Raw genomic sequence first — 22641 nt, 5'->3', positions numbered from 1 at the left:
ATATATAATTACAAATCGATAGATTAACAAATGAAATTCTCAAAAGAGCAAAGTATCAAAAAAAACACTAGATTTCTTAACATAGTAATATGAATTGATTGACTGTTACTATTTAAATATATTTTAATGACTCGCAGTTATGCAATTCGAAGCACGAATTATTTCCAGATGAGTTATAGAATCTTAAAAATCAAGACAAATCTAATACGTTGCGCAAAATACGGTGAATAATTATTATAAACGAAGCGTTCACTTCTGTGTACCGCTACACACTTTTCTAAAAATTGAAATGATTATGTGTAATAAACCAAGTGGACGGGTCTAATTTAGCAAGTTTCAAAATATCGTATCGAATAATCCATTTGGAACGCAGATTCCAATCTCATTAATGGAGTTTTAATTCATTCCCTAATCGAATTAGAATTCTATAATATGAATAGGTAATATGGAAATTGACTCATTGTACTGTTTTGTTGAAACTTGCAGAAAAATCTACGAGAATCGTAAGGTCTGTCAAAAACAAAAGTGATCATGTGGGAAAGTATATGTGGGCACTACAAAACGATCCTTAAATACCAGTATTAAAGAACACAAAAGCCAATTGCGTCTGGAGGTAAAAGTTGATAAGTCAGCAGTAGCAGAGCGTGTATTAAATCAAATTTAAGGGAGTAGTAAATTCTACAGAGCATTCGATTTGTATCTGTGTCAGCAGGGTACAATTAACATTGTCTTCACAATGGATCTTGTTTCCATTCCTTGCTTTGAGATTTGAGCTCCACATCGAATTCGTAAAACCAGGAAGTTTCCTGTTTTTTCTGCTACCAACAACCATCTGCTTTCTGTTGTGGTGTCTAGAGTTTCTCACACAATTGTTTTGGGGATTGACAGTTCGTCGACTATCATTCTGATTGTCAATCTACATCCAAGCCCAAATTTGTTTAATAAACTCGATGTCGATGGGCGTCCTAGGCTTTTCACTTCTTCTCGCTCTTCCAGGAACTTTTTTTAACCACTTTTTCACGAGCTACCACCTCGTACTTGATCAATCACAAGACAACAATTGACTTAAAAGTTTGAATATTTATTATTATTAATAGTTTTTTCGATATTTGACGTTTATTATATGTATGATTAGTCGTTTTTAAATTGAATTTAACCAAAGAGGTTATCGACTGAAGCAGTTAACCCGCTGCTGGAATGAAAGGTTTGTACAGTTTATGGTATATCAAAAGATAGTGTCTTTTCTTCGAAATCAAATGATCCTGACGTGATCGTGATCACACAGCCACTCACGAGTTCACAAAACAAACTTGATTAAGGCACTTCTACAGTTGGGATAAATCTGGGCCCCAACCTTCTTCGAACAATCAATAATCTCACGACCATTCTAGCCTAGTTTTGCAAGAAATTTGATGTCGATGCTCACTCAGAGAAAGAGCTACATGTCGACGGTAGATCAAAAACTCTTAACAGTCAGGTATTAACACTTGAAGCGCTATTAATCGAAATGAGCGCTGATGGGATTGACTACATTCAAATTTTAAACGTATTTACCGGACAAATCTCGTATACGAGGAAGTACCCAAAGTAACCGGAATAGCATTGCCATGGGTGGAGTTTTTGTAGTACTGATTTCCGCCGCTAGGGCCTGCCTAGCACAACTCGTCACAATTTCAGTGCCGCGCGGGCCGTCGTTGACCTGCCACGTTCTGTTCATCAGTTTTTGCTAGTGCTGTTTCACTGCTGCTGTGAAATTTTGTTTTCTACTCGGTAAAAACGCTACAGAAACTGTTTTAATGTTGAAAACTGCTTACAAAGATGATGCTATGGGAAAAACTCAAGTGTATGAGTGGTTTTCACGATTTAAAAATGGCGAAATGTCGATTGATGACAAACCTCGCTCTGGACGTTCATCAGACCGTCGACAGACAATTGATCAACTGTCTGAAATCAGTGGGATATCTTGGGGCTCGGTTCAGCAAACAGGTAACTGGTTCTTCCACCCGCACACTCAGTGTTAGACACTTTTTGGTTAAAAATAACTGCCCCACGCACCTTACTCGCCTGACCTGTCTCCGTGTGACTTTTTCTTGTTTCCGCGCATGAAAAGGGGCATGAAAGGACGGCGATTTGAAAACATTAAAGCCATCAAGAAAAGAACGAGACAGGAGCTTACAGGTATCTCTAAATATGAGTTCAAACAATGTTTCGAACAGTGGACAAATGTATTACTTGTAATGGAGAGTTTTTTGAAATGGAAAATGTCGTTTTGTAAATATATAGCATTTTAAAAATAATTCCGGTTATTTTTGGGTACCCCCTCGTATGATTTGAATCGATTCAACTTTGCTTTTTAGGCGACTATTGGTTTCGTAGCCACTACCGATAGTAAAAATTTAATATCTCTCATTAATATTTAATTCATCTCCATCCGAGTGTCTAAGTGTTCGATGCAGTTTTTATAATACAATAGAGATTGGATTTTATTATAAAATATGACGCTCCCGTCTATCTCGAAACGAACTTGTTCGTAATACTTACAGGGTGTTCTTTTATTATATCGATAGATAAAATTTATTTACAAACAGAACGTAACTGTCAATGACAATCGTTCGAATGGAAAATTATAAAATATTAATTACCGTAATCTCCGAGTAATCATAGTCAACGAACAGAAATTGAATCAACAATAGACGTTGAATTTGGCCTTGCTCTACATAAATATGAAAGAAACGTGGGTGTGTTGATTGTCTGGATTTGTTGCAAATATTCTAATACGACTATTACTAAACGTGGTACTTAGTCATACGTACTTCCGGTTCGAATTATTTCGTTACGGTAATTAATCGATTGAAAGTAATAGGAATCAACTGATACAACTGATTGCTGTCGTCAAATCCGACATTTCAATCAAAATGTTTCAGGTTTATGGTGAACGTACTCAAAACGAGTTTTCTATGATCTTCAACTTCGAGTTTTGGTGATGAAGCACCACCTAGACCCACCGTGTTTGGATGGTTCTACGAATTAAATCATAGTCGAACTTCGCTACAGGATGAGTTTTGGAAAAGTCGTTCAAAATCGATTGTTGTTGTGCCAGAAACATCGATGTTGTGCGTTAACAAAGATCGTGACAGGCGACGAATCATAGATCTATGCACAAAAACCCGAAACTAATCAACAATCGACTTTCTTGGTCTTTCAAAACGAGGTAATTTCAACGAAATTTTCATTAGAGTAACGTCAATTCTGGATGGTACACCAGCATTTGTATGCAAGAAGTTTTCGTAAAAATTTTCGCAGATGACATGCTCAGTTGAAATAAAAACGTTTTTGAATCTCGATCTTAATGGAGAATATTATGGAGAACAGTTATTAAACTCCATCCACCAACCATCCATTCGGTTCACTGTCGATTGGACTCTATTTTTACATATCTGCGTGAAATTTATAGTTTATTACGATTGAAAAGCCTCAAAAGCTGCTTGCCAGGCACCCATTTGGAATAGAGCTTCTGCATACTCAAATATTCATTCATCACCATCTTAGATATCTCAATTAATTTCACTTTTGAGGAAGTTTTTGGGGCATTTACTGCATGAGTCGCTCGGTGTTCAATTCGCCTAGTATTTAGTCTATTTTTGTGTACGATATGTAATGCAAAACGACAATTTTCATAAATGTACCTGAGCTACCAAGTTTTCTTGCACTTATTGGTTTTTTATAACGATAACTTGTCCAGAAAAACGGTTTGGACAGACCGAAAGCCCTATGTATTAAATAATACATAGCCACATCATTGCCAATTAAGTTTTTTTTCCAAAAATCCTCAATAATGGAACATTTCCGAATGAGCTTCCATCTCCGATGGAGTTGTAAGTCTTCTTTGCTGCTCGCTTTCCATCTCGCTTCCTTAGGTTTGTGATAGTGTCCTTCTATTCTTTTCTTCAGGATAATGATTCGCATTACTAAAAATGTACTCGACGACAACGATGACGGATTCGACCCTATTTTTTCATTGTTATTTTTCTCTATCTACAGCTGGTTATTGTCAGTTTCCTCGGCATCTTAAACCTGTCGTAATCAGATTTTACAATTTTCTTCTAGCAGTTTTCTCCTCAAATCTTTCCAAATCCTGATGAACCATTGCTGAAAGCTACTTCAGATGATTCGTCTTTCCCTAATCTGTAGATAATTATAACATGCTGGGGATACGGTTGACCTTGATGAGGTGAAGCGAGGTTTTCTTTTCTTTTTCGTCCTCTTATCGATTAGGTAAACCTTTAACGTCAATTCCTGGTCTAGTTCTTAACCTAACAATGTCCACGTTGACTTCTAACATCTCTCTTTTTTATGGTTACCAGTTTAATCTGCTCCACGTTGTACATCTGATTGGATTCATGGCTTACTGAATATCTTTGCTTATGGTACTTCATTGGAATGTCCAACTCGTTTTATAGATATCAGACGCTGTCGAAAGTCTTGTTGAAATATAAGAATGCCGCTAATGTAGTTTTATTCGGTTTGAATCCTTGGATGACGTATTCCACTATCTTTTCAGCTTGTTCTTCGACGTTTTCTAAGTTTTTTGGTAGGATAATTTCTATCTCTTCTAGGACTGTCTTTTTGACTTGTTTTACTCATCATAGTGAGAAGGTTTGAAAGGTTTTGAAAAAATTTCTGGTATTTTTTCTCAAAATGATCGTCTCCAATTCTTACCATTGGTCTGGATAGAGTTCCATCCTCAGTATTTTTTCGCTGACGAGTGTTTTTATTCCTGCGATTTCTACTGGGAATATTAGAAGATAAAACTTCATAAATATATGTTAATAATAATGAAAATTGTTTTTGTATTGAATAGAAATCTTAAAAATCCGATAGAAATCGACCGTGTGTATTGTCTAGTTTCGTTACAGCATGTTTATAACCTTTCAAATAAGAACCGAATGTCATTTCACCGACTCTCACTTTCAAGATTACTCACATAGTAATAATTCCGTTTATTATTACGCTGATTTTTTCAGTTTGCTACCGAAATTATTAGGTTTTTAAGTCTACTTTTAGTCACATGTGTTAGATTAATAAATAAAAAAAATGTTTTCTAATAAAAATAATATTCACCGTTCGAATTAGACTTAAATTACACAAATTATCTATATAACCTTGATAATATAATGAAGAAAAACGAAAATAAACGAGATAGATTCTTGGATGTATCTCTAATATAAGTGGCAATTATGTAAAATGTTAAAACCGTTAGATTCGTCCAAAGTACCGTTTTAAATTGAATAAATACGAGTGGAAATCGATATTATTTATAGTATCAGCTACTTGACTCAATACAACTTTCAACAGTCTTTTAAATTATTTTTTGTGAGCAAAAAAATCGATTCAGGCGACACCTCTACAATCGCTAGCGAAAAAATTGAACACGAAATTGTCTTTTTCAAGAATTCTACCTAAAAATTGCTTAAGTAGTCAACTTATTGCAACAAGTCCAGATCAGCGAGAAGTGGCCAGTGCGCTGAAAATGATTCAGTCTGTTATTTCCAGAGTCTACCGTCTTTACCAAGAGATGATAATCAATCGAAGACGCGGTTCCGAAAGAAAAAGCTACACATCCGAGAAAGGTGGTGTTCAAGTCTAATAAGACCTCAGAGAAACGCGAGAAGTGGCTAGAAAGAACACTCAGGTCCCAAATTAACCCCAGCCCACGATTTCCCAGAGAATATATTAATTGTACTGGGGTTCCGTTCTTTCTCAGACGAAAGCAGAGTTTACCTATCTATAGAGTCTTTAGAAGAATCTTCTCCTCCTCCAAAAACGTGGCTCCAGAACGGTTAGGTTAGCGGCAAAAAGTCTTGGTCCTCATTGTGGTCAACTTTCAAAAACCAGAAGAGAAATGCCGACTGGATAGCAGCCGAAAAGATGCTATTAAATATTGTTCCAATGCAGTTTGATGATTTGTCATTAAAAGAAACGAAAAATCATCTGACATAATCCGAAATACTAACAACCAGGAAGCAACGGGTATTGATAATATCCAAAACATTTGGAATAAGAAATTCCCGAAGAACAAGATATTCCAACGTTTTAAGCACTCGGTTCCACTTATTTGCTTTCAAAGAGCTCCCAGACTGATGACTCCACTCAGTACAGATCAATCACGTGCTTTTTCATTCAATATAAGATATTTACAGCTTGTATCACTAACAGGTTTTATAGGCACGTCAAGGAAAATAACAAAGGGTTGCAGAAGAGATCACCAAGGGTGCAAAGAACAACTTGTGGAGGTCTTGCAGATTTATAAAGTCCACCCAATTATTGTAAGCTTCATTTCAATAACGATGAAAGCGGAAAAACTGACATTAGCAAACCAGTCCAAGCTCTGTACTAACGAAAACTCATTCGTGCGACATCTTGAGTCATTTGTGGTTCTACCTTGCAATGAATCCTCTATTAGGGATTCAACATTGAAGCTAATAGAGACACCAACTGTATCATCTTTCATCTTCATACATTTTAATAAGCTAAGTTATTGGAGCACAAGCAGGCAAAAGCTAGAATCCAGGATCAATATACCAAAAGAGTGAAATTACTTATGTCCAAGTCCTAATTAAATTTGGACATCTCAGTCCAGATAATCACAACCAATGGCACGACAGTTTGGGCGAAAACAGAGCTAGAGGAGGTTAACACGAACAATGATTACCAAGAACAACAACCACTATCCGAAGTCATCCACTATTAAAACAAAATTACCCCGAAAAGAGGGTGGAAGAGGCTTGATCGACCTTCTCAACCTGCAGTACGTAAATTCTTTCATAGGAAATCAAAAACCTCAACCCTACATCGGATTATATCCAAGGCGGGTAATGATTATTCACCCCTCAACCTTGCTTCGTCAGAATCTGATTTGAAGATTTTAAAAAACTGGAATAATGGCCACGAAAGGTACTACACGGTACACCTCAACCAGCCGCATGTTGACAAAGAAGCTTACTAGCGGAAATCTCTTTCCAGAGACCGAAGTTATTAACTCGAATAACTACGAAAAAAATGTCATTAATGATCCGAAACTCAATTCGACCAACGCAAGAGTCAACAAACACCATCTTCGTCAACATATATCTGCTTGTAGTGTACATCTTTCGCATGCGAGTAAGGAAGATAAAGTTAGTGGGCGGACTACGTAAGCGTGCACTTCCAGACTCACAAAATCCACATGCAACTATCAACACATACACATATTAATATAATACGTATCAAAGACGCGATTAATTATTGCTGTATCTCGATTTTGTAAGTATGGTACTGCGCGCTTACGTAGTCCGCCCACTAACTCTTTCTTACTATGATGTTTTTCTTATTTATTTATACTATTTCTATTCGTGGGGTGAATTTATGAACAATACCTCTTATTTACTTAATTTATTAAAATTCGTTTTAATGGCTATGACTATTTATTATAAACTGACTAATTCCGTTGAACATGCTCGATATATATAGCAGAAACGATATTTCTAGAAATCTAGAAAGTAAACAATCAAAAACAGAGAAATAACAAGACCTTCCTAGAAATTAGTTAAAAAGAAATAATATAAACAAACCGCCTGCTATGATAAAAACATATATAGAAACAAACCTCAAACGAATTCCACTGTTTATAAAAAGTATATCAACGTGCCGCGACTTCGCTAAATTTTATAATTCCATTATAACTGGACAGGACCGGCTTCATGTCGGTAAAGAATTCGTAACATTACTCTCATGCGAAGGATACAAAAAGGAATTTATGAACATTCAGGTGAAATTAATAAGCGTGTTGAAGAAGATGTGTAGCTAATCGTATTTTAAATATGAAAGTGAACGATATGTCACTGTTTCCTTATTATTTTTGAATGAACAAATAACAAGACCTTCCTAGAAATTAGTTAAAAAGAAACAATGTAAACAAACCGCCTGCTATGATAAAAACATATATAGAAACAAACCTCAAACAAATTCCGCTGTTTATAAAAAGTATATCAACGTGCCGCGACTTCGCTAAATTTTATAATTCCATTATAACTGGACAGGACCGGCTTCATGTCGGTGACGAATTCGTAACATTACTCTCATGCGAAGGATACAAAAAGGAATTTATGAACATTCAGGTGAAATTAATAAAGGCGTGTTGAAAAGGATGTATAGCTAATCGTATTTTAACTATGAAAGTGAACGATTTGATACTGTTTCCTTATTATTTTTGAATGAACAAATAACAAGACCTTCCTAGAAATTAGTTAAAAAGAAACAATGCTAAATTTTATAATTCCATTATAACCGGACAGGACAGGCTTCATGTCGTAGACGAGTTCGTAATATTCCTTTCATAAAAATGAAAGTGAAAGATATGACACTGTTTCCTTATTATTATTTTTTCAATCTTCGGTTTATAATCGGGAAATGAACTTTGACATAAAAGCAGAAAGCGGCGGCGTGACAAATCGAACATATAAATCTCGGAGACCCGAGACAAAGATGATACTAGTCGCGAAGACGTGATTATACGGTGCTACTTTCTAAAATAACTCCGAGAAAAATACAAAGAGATTAGGTAACGAATATCTCGTTTAATTTTTATAAAAACAACGACTTGAGATGGCGAAAATTTTTACAGGGCTTTGATTACGGGTAAATGTCTACTGGATGAATGAAATAGTTGAAAATTACACAAAAAACAATCGGGGCGTATAGGTGGGATGATTCCGAGGGTACTGCTCATTCGATTGAACATGTCTCAGGCCTTAGTGTCGCGGTTTGAGCAAAATGGGTTTGATTTTTGGCGTCGTTACATAATTGTAAATAAAACATAGAAACAATGCTGTAAACAAGACAGTGGATTGCAAAAGGCAAACTTGGAAAAACGACGATGACCATTTTTTGGGATAGTCATGATATTATATTCATCAACTACAACAACAAATTGGTAGAACAATAAAAAGAAAGAGATTTCTATAAAGCGACCGCATTTGAACATAGAGTAGAGAAAATCTACCGAAAATTGTATCAGAAGAAGATTCAAGATTCGAAAAACTTAGAAGAATATCCAGATATTGTAAAACCAGCTGGACTACTACCAGCAGTGAAGATATCAAGAAGAATATAAAGAAACATGTTCCATTAATGTGGAGAGGCTTAGCAAGATTTCTGGAATAGCTTTTTAGCAATAAGTGAAGCGTGGTATGAGTTAGCTAGTGTTCTATGAGCTGCCATAATCAAACGGAACGTCAAAATAGAAAAAAGAGTGAAGGAAAAAGAAGATACTTCTATCAAACCCATGAAAAATGAAATTTGCGAAATGTGGGAGTAGAATCAGCTTGTTGAAACCAGAACATAAACTTGCTTGTTAATAGTCAAAAGTTTTGTCTAAAAATATTAATCCTTCAACTTGATTTCCTACAGTTTCTGCCCAAATATCCAATTAAGGATTGAAGTTACACATTGGATTAGGAAATGAAAGAAAAAAATAGATCGATATTTTAATAAAACTAGTTTAAAAATTTTAACTCATATCAGATAAATCCACCAATTCTCCTTCTTCGGCTACTGTTTCAATCAAATGTCTTCGCGTTTGTTCTTCAAACACCTGCGGTTCCGTTAAATCATTAGGTTTCTTCAATAAACCAGTTTCTTTTGTTAAATCCTGCAAATTTTATTAATTAGACATTGGAAGAGCTTCAATACACTCATTACTACCACTACACCAACACTCATACTATAGAAGCGCGTTTCTGTAACCAAGTTATCGCCTTCAGAGATCAAAGCAAAGAGGCTTGTAAAAATCGCATGGAGTCAGGATGATCTGCAGTATCAACATTCCATTTTGTGGTCGGATGAAGCTAAACATTATCAATCGACTGTACTGGAACGACCAGAATCTTAACGTCTTCATTGAAGAAGAATTAAACCTGCATGGGGTGTGTGTGTATGTGCTGGAGGTCTCGTGGGTCTATGAGGATCACGTGACTGGACAAAGTTATCGAAGATTTACGCGGGAAAATGGACAAGGATGCAACACTACGCGTTATTTTGGAGAAAGGATAGTCAGCCGAGGATTCTTTGAGTGGGCCTTACGGAAATGTGTCCTGACAACCTGTGATTTATTCCTGTGGGTCTTTCTCAAGGAACTCGTTTTTGCAACCTCCGAATTACAATTGAAGAAGAATTGGGCAGAAAGCTTGACGTGATTCTCCGTTGAGAAACGTTGCCCGAAGGTGGGCTTCGATTTGATCACTTACAGTAACCCTTTTTCGATTCAATCAATTTCTTTCCTTTTCATGGTGGATGAACTAATAGACAAACCATCCGAAATGGTTGAGTTTACCTCATGCGACGTTATTTGAATAATTTTGTTATTAATTAAAGTAATTGGTGCTTACTTCAGCTGAACTGGCATTAGAACTCGATGTGGAAGACGATTTTTTTGTAAATTCCGAAAAACTAGGATTTTCGAACGTTTTCGGTATATTTGGCATTGAACTACCAACCAAATGTCCTTCTCCTATCAATCCAGTACCTTCACTGATACTACTGTTTCTCGAAAAGAATACTGATTTATAAGTAAGAGGCCTGGAACCGAGACCAACACTAAAATTGAAAAAAAAAAAGATATAATAGCTGAAAATATATAACAGCAGGGCCTTACCGTTCTCGAAACCGTTTAGTTTTATCGTTGTCTCCGAATAAATACAGAACCATTGCAAATATAACGCATGCACTAAATAGCGAACCGAAAATTATTGATATAGCGTTTGTTGCATTTTTTCCATTCTGGTTCGGGTACGAAGACGTCAAAAATTCCGATTTTTCATATTCGATCGTTTTATCTAAAAGAAATACAAATAGGGAAACACAGAAATACGACAAATAGAGGGAAAAATAGATATAGAAATCGAGACTAAGATAGGAACAAACACAGACACTGAAATAAGTAAAGACAGAGATAATAATAGAGATAAAAACAAACCCAGTGACAGAAACAGAAGAAAATATAGAAAAAAAAGACAAATACAAAGACAGGAGTTGACCAAAGTGAAATCAGAGACGATAATAGAGATAAAAACAGCGAGGAAGACAGAAACAGTAACAAAAAACAAAGACGAAAGCAAAAAAGAGAGAGACAGTGACAGAAACAAAGATAAACACTTGGACAGAAATTGAAGCTAAAACAAGAAGAAAGATAGAGTTATAGACAGAGACAAACCTAGGGGATGACAAAATCGTAGAGACAATAATAAGTTTAGAGACAAAGACGAAACAGAGAAAGAGAGAGAGAGAGTGACGGAAACAGAGACAAACGCAGGGACAGAGATTGAGATTGATACAAGAAAAAATATAGTTATAGACAGAGACAAACAGTGGTGTTGTCTAAAGCAAAAATAAAGACAATAATAGATATAAATACAAAAGCAAAAACGGAGACGGAGACAAACACAGTGACAGATACAAAGATAGAGGCTGATGAAAACAGAAACAAAGATGGAAATAAAGATAAAAACAAAGAAAATGACAGAAATAGTGATAAAACAAAGAAAAACACAGAGACAAATAGAAATAGGATCAAAGATAAAGACCGAGACAAACACGTAGGCGGACAAAAGCAAAAAAAGAGACAATAATAGATATAAATACAAAGGCAAAAACAGAGACGAAGACAAACACAGTGACAGAAACAATGTTAGAGGCTGATGAAAACAGTAACAAAGATAGAAATAAAGACCAAGACAAAGAAAATGGCAGAAATAGTGACAAAACAAAGACAAACACGGCGACAAATAGAAATAAGATCAAAGATAAAGACCGAGACAAACACGTAAGCGGACAAAAGCAAAAAATGACAGTGATAAAATTAGAGGGCTGACGAAAACTGCAGTAACAAACAATGACAACAGCAAAGATAGACGCTGACAAAAATAGCAACGTAACAGAGATAAATATGACAAGGATTAATACAAAAGCAGGTGCAGAGTCAAAGATATGAATGGAAACAAAAACAGTAAGAGAAATGATGATATAAAAAACAAGAGAGATGGCTTGGGATGGGCTGAAGAAATATTAGTGTGAGTGTGTGGTCTAACGTCAATGAAAATTTAAAATTGATTGAAAAATGACTCACCGGAACAAAGCATATTCAATTGAAAAAACAAAACAATGATGCAGAATCAAAGATGTAGATAGAGGTAGAGACCAAGACAAAGGTGGATTATTATGGAATGAAAACCTTACCATCTTTAAGTATTTGATGGAAACGTTGAGCTTCTTCGATACTATTTCCGGTGAATTGTTTCTCGGTGAAAATAATTTGTATGACTTCGTCGCCGTTTTCGTTTTTCACTTTACTGATATGCGTATCCGACGTGTAACTTTTCAATCTGGTTTCCATCCGAGCTATTTCGAAATCTTGCTTTGGTTCGAAAATAATAGTTGACCCTTGAATATATGAAAAATAATGAAGATAATGTGACGAGAAGTCTTAGAAAAAAAATGTTCGGATTAGAAAATATACCAGATAATGTGGGAGCTTAATTTGGAATTAAAATATTAAAAAGTTGTTATCAGGAAAAGTAAGAAAATGATCGAGAAGGACTAGGAGTTTCTAGAAAATGGATGAGGTTTGAAAATTTGATGGAAATTTGGAAAAGAAGATAAAGAAAGTGATATATTGCATGTTATAGAAATAAATGTGTGAGGAAAATCAAAAGACGATTGATTTTGGAAATTTGAGAAAAAAATTAATGTAATTGGAAAATTTTTTGGAAAAATTAAGTAAACTCGGAGAGAGAGAGACTAGATAAAGAAATGATGAATGAAAAATGATTAACATAATTCAAGGGTTCCTATAAAAGTGATTGGTATAGCAAATAAATTCGAAAAAGGACGCAATGAATGATCAAAATTGGAATTGGAAAAAGAAAATTATATAAAAAAAAACGAAAAAATGAATATGATTTGGGATTAGTCTAAAAAATTTCGGGGCATGCATAAAGATGTGTCGAAGAACCTTGCTGGGAAAGGGATAAAATAAATGATGAAAGGATTAAGGACTTTCTAAAAATGTGAATAGACTAGAGAATTCAAGTAAACTGGAACGCATAGGAGAAAGTTATCACAAAAAAAAAAACAAAAAAAAATGATGAATAGGGTCACGAAAATCCTAAAATATTGATTGGTTTACGAAATTCAGGACTAATTGACAAAAGTATTGTCCATATATAAAAATAAATCGAGGAAAATGATCAGGTAATTATAGGGGAGTATGAAGAGAATAATTGAAAGGTTCAAGTAGCTTCTAGAAAGGTGAATAGACTAGAAAATTCAAGTAGATGAAGAAGAAGATGAAGAAAGCAACATTTTGACCAGATGAAGAAATAAATCAGATGTAAGTAAAGAAAATGAAGAAAAGGATCAAGGAATTTCTAGAAAAATTAATGATTTAGCAGATTTCGGAATAATATGAGAAAGTTATCACAAAAAATGAAGAAAATGATAAATAAGATCAAGGAAATCCTAAAAAATTGATTGGATTACGAAAATACGGAATAATCAAAAAAGTATTGGTCATATCTAAACATAAATTAACGAAAATTTTCAACCGATGAAAGAAAAGTTTTGGACAAATTTTAAAAGAGGTCAAGGACCTTCTAGAAAAGTGATAAAATTAGAAAATTTAAGTAAACTCGTAGAAGATTATGAAGTCAATAGACAAGAAAATTCAAGTAGATGAAGAACAAGATGAAGAAAGCAACATTTTGATCAGATAAAGAAATAAAACAGATACAAGTGAAGAAAATGGTAAAGAGAATCAAGGAATTTCTAGAAAAGTTAATAATTTAGCAAAATTAATGAAAAATTTGAGGAAAATGAACAAGACAGCAATGAATGATCAAATTTGGGAATAGATAAGAGAAAGTTATCACAAAATATGATGAAAATGATAAATAAGATCAAGGAAATTCTGAACAATTGATTGGATTACGAAAATGAGGACAAATTAACAGTTGTATTGACTATATTTAGAAATAAATTAAAGGAAATTGTCAAGCAATGAAAAAAAGTCTTGGACAAATTATAAAAGAGGTCAAGGACCTTCTAGAAAAGTGATAAAATTTAAGTAAACTCGTAGAAGAAGATTATGAAGTCAATAATTTGACCAGATATACAAATGTGAGAAAAATAGAGAAAATTATCAACAAGATCCAAGACGTATCTTAAAAGGGTTTTTTATAAAAAAAATACGAGATTAAGGAAAATAGCCAAGAATTCCTGGTAATGTGATCGGTTCATTTAAGTACTGAGTGATTTTTTTGGTGGTAGTGGTTTTTTGACAGATCACGCGTAAATCGTGTCTTGTGTCATTGTCAAACTTGTTCAGTTTGGTATAAAATTTAATCATGAATTGACTTACGAACGAACAAATTATTGAATTTCATCAAAATTCATCGGTTCATCGCGCATTTCTTCAGATTTATGGGCAGTTTGATCGGCCACAACGTATAACATTAGGTGAATGGGCGCCGGCAAAAGTTGGAGGGAGATCCGCTCCAACAAGCAAAATTACCGCATCTGGAGTGAAGACTGACCAGAAGCATTGCAAGAACGATCAATGCATCCCGAAAAAGTCACTATTTGGTGTGGATTATGGGCATCATCTTCAAAAGTGACGATGGCCAAACGTTACTGTGAATGGCGATTGGCGAGCGTTACCGTGTGATAATTGACGATTTGTTTGTCCAAAATGGAAGAATTGGACATGACGACATGTGATTTCATCTAGACGGTGCCACATGCCAATGGTACTCGAAACAATCACCAAATTGAGAGCCGCCGTCGGTTAACAGTTCATGTCACGTTTGGGGTCCTAGATCGTGTGATTTAACGCCTTTGGATTGTTTCTTGTGGAGACATGTTAAGAATAATGTCTACAGGGATAAACCAGCAACGATTGAAGCATTTATTAGGCCGATATGTTAAAGAGATTGTGCCAAAATTGGACCTTGTACATGGGCTATCTAAAGCGAAGCCTTGTCCAACATTTGCAAGAAATTCACCAACTTTTTAATTTTTTTGTGGTTTTTTCCAAAATCAAATCCTATAACTCTTAAAAAATTTGGAAAAAGAAAGGCATGTTTCATCTAGATATAAAAATACTGTCAGGAAAATATATAAATGAAGTTGTTGTTTTGTTTCCTTTCTGTATTGACCCTTTTTTCAAGAAAAAAAATGCTCACCGCATATTTTGTAACAAAACCCAATTGGTAAGATGGGTTGATTACATTCGATGGTATCTGGTACGTCAAAAACATCACACGCTTCGCCGTAATACAATTCGTTTCCGCATACGCAACCGGAATCATCATCGCATTGACGATTATTGACGTTGATTTCGCCATCTCTAACGAAAACTATAATATCTGGAAAAAACGTGTGGGCACATAACGATTACTAACAGTTTAATACTAAATGAAAGCGTAATATTTTGGGGGAATAAGCTAGTTGATAAAATATAGTTTAAAACTATAGCTTAGCATCTATTTCACCCCAAAAATATATTACTTTGAGATAAATAGGTTTTTTACGTTAGTATTTTGAGTTTTTAGAAATGAATTTGAAATTTACCGCGAATAAGGCCAAGACTGTCATGGCGTCTTGAATGACGTCACACCTCGAAAAACAGCCATGTTTGTTTCTGACAGTCAATTGTTTTTCAATAAATAATGAGCACCTCGTATTATAAATACTATATAGTACCCCAATGAAAAAGTACAACGATAAAAACGCCAGAAAAATTATTCATACAAGTTCCAAACAATGAAGAAATAAGAAGAAAGTATTTAAAAATGATAAGGAGACAAGATGCTTTTATTTTATCAACTAATTCCACAAATTATTTCTGTGATGATCATTTTGATGTAAGTATCAAACAAAACTTGATGTATCTATGTATGAATGTATAAAATCTACCATAATACACCACACATAACATATAAAATGTTATGACTTAATTAAGTTGAAAGTTATTGAAACTTTGTATTCGCTAACCTCAAAATCAGTTAAGAATTTTCATTCTGCAGTGGATAAATGCAACTTTCTGACTGGTAACTGCTAATCAAATAAGACTTTGTTTGTTCTTTGTTTTTAACACTGCGGACTTTCGATGAACTAAAGTAGGTGTTGCACTAAATTCAGTCAAGCATAACTGCGTCAATTTTGGGCTAATTACTGCAGTTTGCTTTGTTAAATCCTGCTTCCATCGCAAATTATACCTGTCTTCCAAGATTAAACTAAAAACGAATTTTATTAATTTAAAAATAATAGAAAACTCGAAATAACCTTGTTACTTTATACGACAATGACAGCTACAACATGGCGTTTCGCGCGGTGTGACGTCACGCTTTTTAATCGGTATTTAATGTCACGTGATTAAACGCCTCATTTCGTCGATTTTATTTTCTATTATTTTTGTAGAAAAGTTGTTTTTTTATTTATTAATTATCATGGTTAATCATTAGAAACTCAAAGCGATCCGATTTATTCTTAGTGGAAACATGCCTATTGACTTACTGCTGAGTGTAGAATCGCTATCAAGTTCCACAAATTCCGATTCCTCGTAATATTCGTCGCCGAATTTGAAACTCTTTATAGAAACTTGACTCGAAATAACAACAGCCCCACTTAAGTATCCCTTCGGGAAAATTACATCGTCGTATACGCAAGGAAGTTTTTCCAAATGTGGAATCGCCATATTATCGTTGTTTACACCCGATTTTAACCAATTATCAAAATTTGTCCATTGGTGAAGTTCTACTTCCGAGCCATTTATCGCCACGCCTACAGAGAACAAAACAACTATTAATGTATATCACCCTGTATATCAAAATGATATATAGGATTTTCCACGACGAGTTCTACCGGAAATCGGCCATATTTATTTCACGAAATGCGATATTTCGACATTTTTCTCTAAATTGTATGGAAATAATTACTTACAATTCATTTCCGATTTTGTATTATCGTCAAATATAATCTCCGTATCGTCATTTAGTATAATATCGTTCAATTTTCCAAATACCATCTGTTCTATTTCCAAAGTCTTGAAAGTCGTAGTACCGTAAAATTGCTCCAAGAATAATCCCTGACATTTTTTTTGAGGTACGTGACCCAACCAATTTCTCTTATCATAAAAATCGTTATTGCGTTGAAATATAATTTCATAACATTCAGATGATTTAACTAAAACAATAATTTCATGGAAAATCAAATAAAATACTAAAGGTGTTCCAGTGCGGTATGGCTTCTGGTACCAGACGGTGCGTTCAATGCTACTAACGTTGGACGCTGATATGATTGGACGCGTCGTGTCATTCGACGAATATTTTGCTTCCAATATTGGCTGAATCTGTTTTTTTTTGGCCTGCGTGAAAGGAGTATCCAACATTGGAATGAATTTGGAACCAACACGTGTAAAACTTCTTTTCTTCTTGCGTATTCTATATGAAAAACCATTTATTTAGGTAATGCGTCCAATGTTAAGCCAACGTTGGACGCATCGTGTAGTACCGGCTTAAGAAACGACGTCAAATTTTAACCCTGCATTTAACACAATAGATTACAGAATTATAAATATTAAAAATAAACTATAAAAGGGAAAAAGATAGAAGAGTAGTTGAGGACCTCAAGACTCCGAGTTAATCACTACCAAATATAAATCGAGTTTGTCCGAACTGACCTAATCTAATCTAATCTAAAGATCTGACAAAAGTAGACGCCAATTCCGCTGAATTTACATGAATTGATATGATTCGACGTTAATAGAAATCAGGAGACATCCATCAACATGAAGTGATAATCGATCTCAATCGGTTTTAATAGATTGTTAATATGCAAAATCTGACAAAAGTAGACGCCAATTCAGTTGAATTTACATGAATTGATATGATTCGACGTTAATAGAAATCAGGAGACATCCATCAACATGAAGTGATAATCGATCTCAATCGGTTTTAATAAATTGTTAATATGCAAAATCTGACAAAAGTAGACGCCAATTCAGTTGAATTTACATGAATTGATATGATTCGACGTTAATAGAAATCAGGAGACATCCATCAACATGAAGTGATAATCGATCTCAATCGGTTTTAATAGATTGTTAATATGCAAAATCTGACAAAAGTAGACGCCAATTCAGTTGAATTTACATGAATTGATATGATTCGACGTTAATAGAAATCAGGAGACATCCATCAACATGAAGTGATAATCGATCTCAATCGGTTTTAATAGATTGTTAATATGCAAAATCTGACAAAAGTAGACGCCAATTCAGTTGAATTTACATGAATTGATATGATTCGACGTTAATAGAAATCAGGAGACATCCATCAACATGAAGTGATAATCGATCTCAATCGGTTTTAATAGATTGTTAATATGCAAAATCTGACAAAAGTAGACGCCAATTCAGTTGAATTTACATGAATTGATATGATTCGACGTTAATAGAAATCAGGAGACATCCATCAACATGAAGTGATAATCGATCTCAATCGGTTTTAATAGATTGTTAATATGCAAAATCTGACAAAAGTAGACGCCAATTCAGTTGAATTTACATGAATTGATATGATTCGACGTTAATAGAAATCAGGAGACATCCATCAACATGAAGTGATAATCGATCTCAATCGGTTTTAATAGATTGTTAATATGCAAAATCTGACAAAAGTAGACGCCAATTCAGTTGAATTTACATGAATTGATATGATTCGACGTTAATAGAAATCAGGAGACATCCATCAACATGAAGTGATAATCGATCTCAATCGGTTTTAATAGATTGTTAATATGCAAAATCTGACAAAAGTAGACGCCAATTCAGTTGAATTTACATGAATTGATATGATTCGACGTTAATAGAAATCAGGAGACATCCATCAACATGAAGTGATAATCGATCTCAATCGGTTTTAATAGATTGTTAATATGCAAAATCTGACAAAAGTAGACGCCAATTCTGCTGAATTTACATGAATTGATATGATTCGACGTTACTAGAAATCAGGAGACATCCATCAACATGAAGTGATAATCGATCTCAATCGGTTTTAATAGATTGTTAATATGCAAAATCTGACAAAAGTAGACGCCAATTCAGTTGAATTTACATGAATTGATATGATTCGACGTTAATAGAAATCAGGAGACATCCATCAACATGAAGTGATAATCGATCTCAATCGGTTTGAATAGATTGTTAATATGCAAAATCTGACAAAAGTAGACGCCAATTCAGCTGAATTTACATGAATTGATGTGATTCGACTTCAATCAACATGAATCCAAAAACCAGAACCACGGGCCTAAAGATAGCATCTCAGAACTGTGAGTAATTCTACAATGGAATAGAGATTAAGTGAAGCTGGTCTTTTTAGCAGGGTGAAAGTGAAGAAGCCTCCTTTAAGATGTCAAAATAAAATCAAAGGGTTGCAGTGGGCTAAAAATTTGACGCATGAATAGTGAGTGAGAGTTTTGTTGCGCAATGAGTCAAAATTTGAGGTTTTTGGGTTCTAAAAGAAGACTGTGTGCGCGGGTCAAAGGAAGAACGGATGTTATATCCTTGTGTAGTTACGACTTGAAGACCCGGCGAAAGCTGGGTGATAATTCGAGGATGTTTGGAATGAAGAGCGACTGGAAAGCTGTGTGATAATTTTAAAGAAGACTATAAAAAATATTAAAGGAAAATCTAGGACGTTTTGGTCAGCGGAAAATATATCTTCCAGCATGATAACGGTCCCAAGCATTCCTCGAAGTTGAACAAACAGTATTTGAAAGAAGTGGAAAGGAAGAATGTATCATGACCACCACAGTCGCCCGATTTGAACTGGATTAAATGGTGGGATAAATTGGAAAGGAAGCAGTCCTGTTCCCATTCCAAATCTTTAAAATATCTTTAAGAACGAATGGAACCAATTAGACAACGATTATTTGTTTGAATTTTTACAAAAAAAAACCAAAATGAATAGTATTGCTTTTGTTTTGTATCACTCAATGTATAGGGTGTGCAAAATTTTTTAAAGGGTAGTGTACGTCATCAACGACGGACAGGTGTCACTGTGAAACTTTCAGTAGCCAATAATAATGCTTTAAGTACAGCCAACCTGCAAGGCGAAATATTTGGTAAAAGAAGACTTTAAGTAGACAACGAATATTCTGGTTTAAAAACTTTAGAACCTGGTTTTGTAAAACTCTTTTCGCATTGCTGTGACATAGTGAATTTGCTTTAGATCATATTCTAGTTATAAATTTCCACTACTACCAAACTAGATTATAATGTCTATTGATATGAATGAAAACTTAAAAAGAAATATCTCGAGCGTTTTCGTACAATGCTGAAACACAACTAAACATGGTTACAATGTCGTTTTTTTTTAATTAGTTAAATGAAATTTCCATGGACTTACTTAGATATAAAATGCATAATGTTCCTATTGAAAATAAAACATTATTCACCCACATATTTCACAAAAAAATGAAAAAATTATGTCACAAATGATGAGTGTTTCGTAACAACAAGCTAATATAAATTAGTGAATTTGAAACATCCATTATTTCATATAAATTGTGAAACTTGATACCGATTTCTGTGGGTGTCAATATAATTTATATTTTATTTAAACGACAACAGTATTTTAACCCACAAAGCCGCTTCGTGTTTCCCCAACCTCGTTAAAATAAAAATTTTACCAATTTTTTCTAAAAATATTGATTTTAGATAAAAATGTTTCCAAAAAAAATGGAGTTCTATAAAAAATTCATACATATTCATACAAAATATCTCGACCGGAGTCTTCTCTTCTTCTTTCTCTTTTCATAAGACTTGTTTGAGCTATAAGCGGGGGCAGACAACAAGCCCTTCACGGGACCCGAACCCTTTTGTGGTATCAGCTACGGTTTCAAGATCTGACAAAAGTAGACGCCAATTCAGCCGAATTTACATGATTTGATGTGATTCGACATTAATAGAAATCAGGAGACATCAATCAACATGAAGTGACAATCGATCTCAATCGGTTTCCATGGATTGTTAATGTGCAAAATCTGACAAAAGTAGACGCCAGTTCAGCTGAATTTACATGAATTTTTTCTAAAAAATCTTCTCTTCTTTTTTCTCTTTACTTAAGACTTGTTGAAGCTATAAGCGGAGGCAGACAACAATCCTTTCACGGAAACCGAACCCTCCTGTGTTATCAGCTACAGAACAATGAAAAAAACACTGGAAAAGAAGGTAGATACAAGGAAAACCAAAGACGGGCAAAGACTCTTCTGGGAAACTATAACCAGAGTAGATCTGCTGAATGTATCGACCAAAGTAAGAACTGTCGTTTCAAGAAATACCTGAAGACGCTAGACCTAGCAGTTAATGCGGCGTACAGGTTTGGACACTGAGGAACTCCAGAGCACTACACCTGGGTGCATATGAAATCGAAGACGAAGATCTCTGGCAACTGAAGCCGTTCTAGAAAAGTATCATCCCACACTCTAGATTTTTTTAAAAGCAGTAGGATTGATGGATTAGCTGTAAACACTGGGTTCTCCAGTATCCCAGCAAGGAAAAGGGATACAATAAATCTTTTGGGTCGTGGTATATACGAGACCCCAAATCGTTCTATTATTCAGCTTCTCGAGAAGTTAACGTCTAGCTTTCGTGTCATCTGTTGGAAGATCGACTGAGAGGTCTTCTTGAAGTTGGTATTTCATCCTTTGCCCATTTAGCCTATCGATCTTCCATCAATCTGTCGACGTGGTCTCGTGGATCGTATCATATCCTGAGTCACCTTAAAGTTTTACTTCTGATTTGATTTCTTAAGTTCAATCCTTTAATACTTCTCAATATTTTCATTCTTACTGCCCTCATCGTGTTCTTCGTTATTTTTTTGTGTCCGCTCGAGTTTCTCCTACATACGAAGCTTGTCCTGTTCGATTATACGAAGGCCGTTTATTTTTCAATCTCCGATCGCTCCGTGCAGACGCTACGCAGCCAGAAGAAAGTGAAGTTCTCGCAATACACACTCCACCATTGTTGACATTGTTGAGTCAGTCGGCGTTGTGCTACAGTTACGTAAACATGTCCGCAATTGTTGATGCTGATGTGGATTGCGAAGTGTGATTCGTTTTTTACAGGTTGATGGTCATAGTGCTGAAGAAATCAATCGAAGTATGAGTCGTGTGTATGGGGAAAACATCATGAGTGATGGTGTTGTTGGAAATTTAAAGATGGCCGTATGATGAAGGGGGCCAAAGACGCAAATCTGTCGTTCCAGATGACGTGGTTCAACGAGTTGACAGATTCGCCATTACAGCTTTGTCTACGGAATTTCCAGAAGGTTCAAAGTCTGTTTATTGGCGGAAACTTCCTTTGAAGAGGGTATTATCCACAGATATGACAAATATCGCTTTTATATGAACTAGTCTTTTATTTATAGTTTATCGGAGGTTAAAAAAAACTGCCTTCGTATTAATCGATATTAAAGTTTGGTGAATACGCCGGTTACCTAAATGGTAGAAATTTTTTTGTATTGTTTTTGTATATGTTTACAT

The 22641-nt window shown here is 34.8% G+C and overlaps 2 protein-coding genes across 2 annotated transcripts in view; one reads left to right on the top strand and one right to left on the bottom strand.

The window, feature by feature from the left end:
* The window catches only part of LOC130902555 (uncharacterized), an 86687-nt gene that overhangs the window by 8315 nt on the left and 55731 nt on the right, over positions 1-22641 (top strand). The window lies entirely within an intron of this gene.
* Positions 9512-20646, bottom strand: LOC130902556 (uncharacterized). The gene is made up of 8 exons (XM_057814782.1): positions 20505-20646; positions 17032-17274; positions 16606-16872; positions 15273-15455; positions 12271-12474; positions 10691-10871; positions 10425-10632; positions 9512-9688 (listed from the first exon to the last, which is right to left on the bottom strand). The coding sequence occupies exons 1-8, from the start codon at positions 20557-20559 to the stop codon at positions 9548-9550; spliced, it is 1482 nt and encodes a 493-aa protein (XP_057670765.1). The 5' UTR covers positions 20560-20646; the 3' UTR covers positions 9512-9547.

This window comes from Diorhabda carinulata, chromosome X, assembly GCF_026250575.1.
Source record: "Diorhabda carinulata isolate Delta chromosome X, icDioCari1.1, whole genome shotgun sequence".
Taxonomy (NCBI): Eukaryota; Metazoa; Arthropoda; class Insecta; order Coleoptera; family Chrysomelidae; genus Diorhabda; species Diorhabda carinulata.
Note: the sequence above shows the minus strand (reverse complement) of the source record. Positions and strands in the feature narration are given on the sequence as shown.

Coding starts and splice junctions, on each gene's coding strand:
- LOC130902556 (XM_057814782.1), bottom strand. CDS start 20,559: ATGTGGGTGAATAATGTTTTATTTTCAATAGGAACATTATGCATTTTA. Junction 15,456..16,605: donor TAGCGATTCTACACTCAGCA/GTAAGTCAATAG, acceptor CGTTTTTTCCAG/ATATTATAGTTTTCGTTAGA. Junction 12,475..15,272: donor GTTTTGTTACAAAATATGCG/GTGAGCATTTTT, acceptor CATATATTCAAG/GGTCAACTATTATTTTCGAA.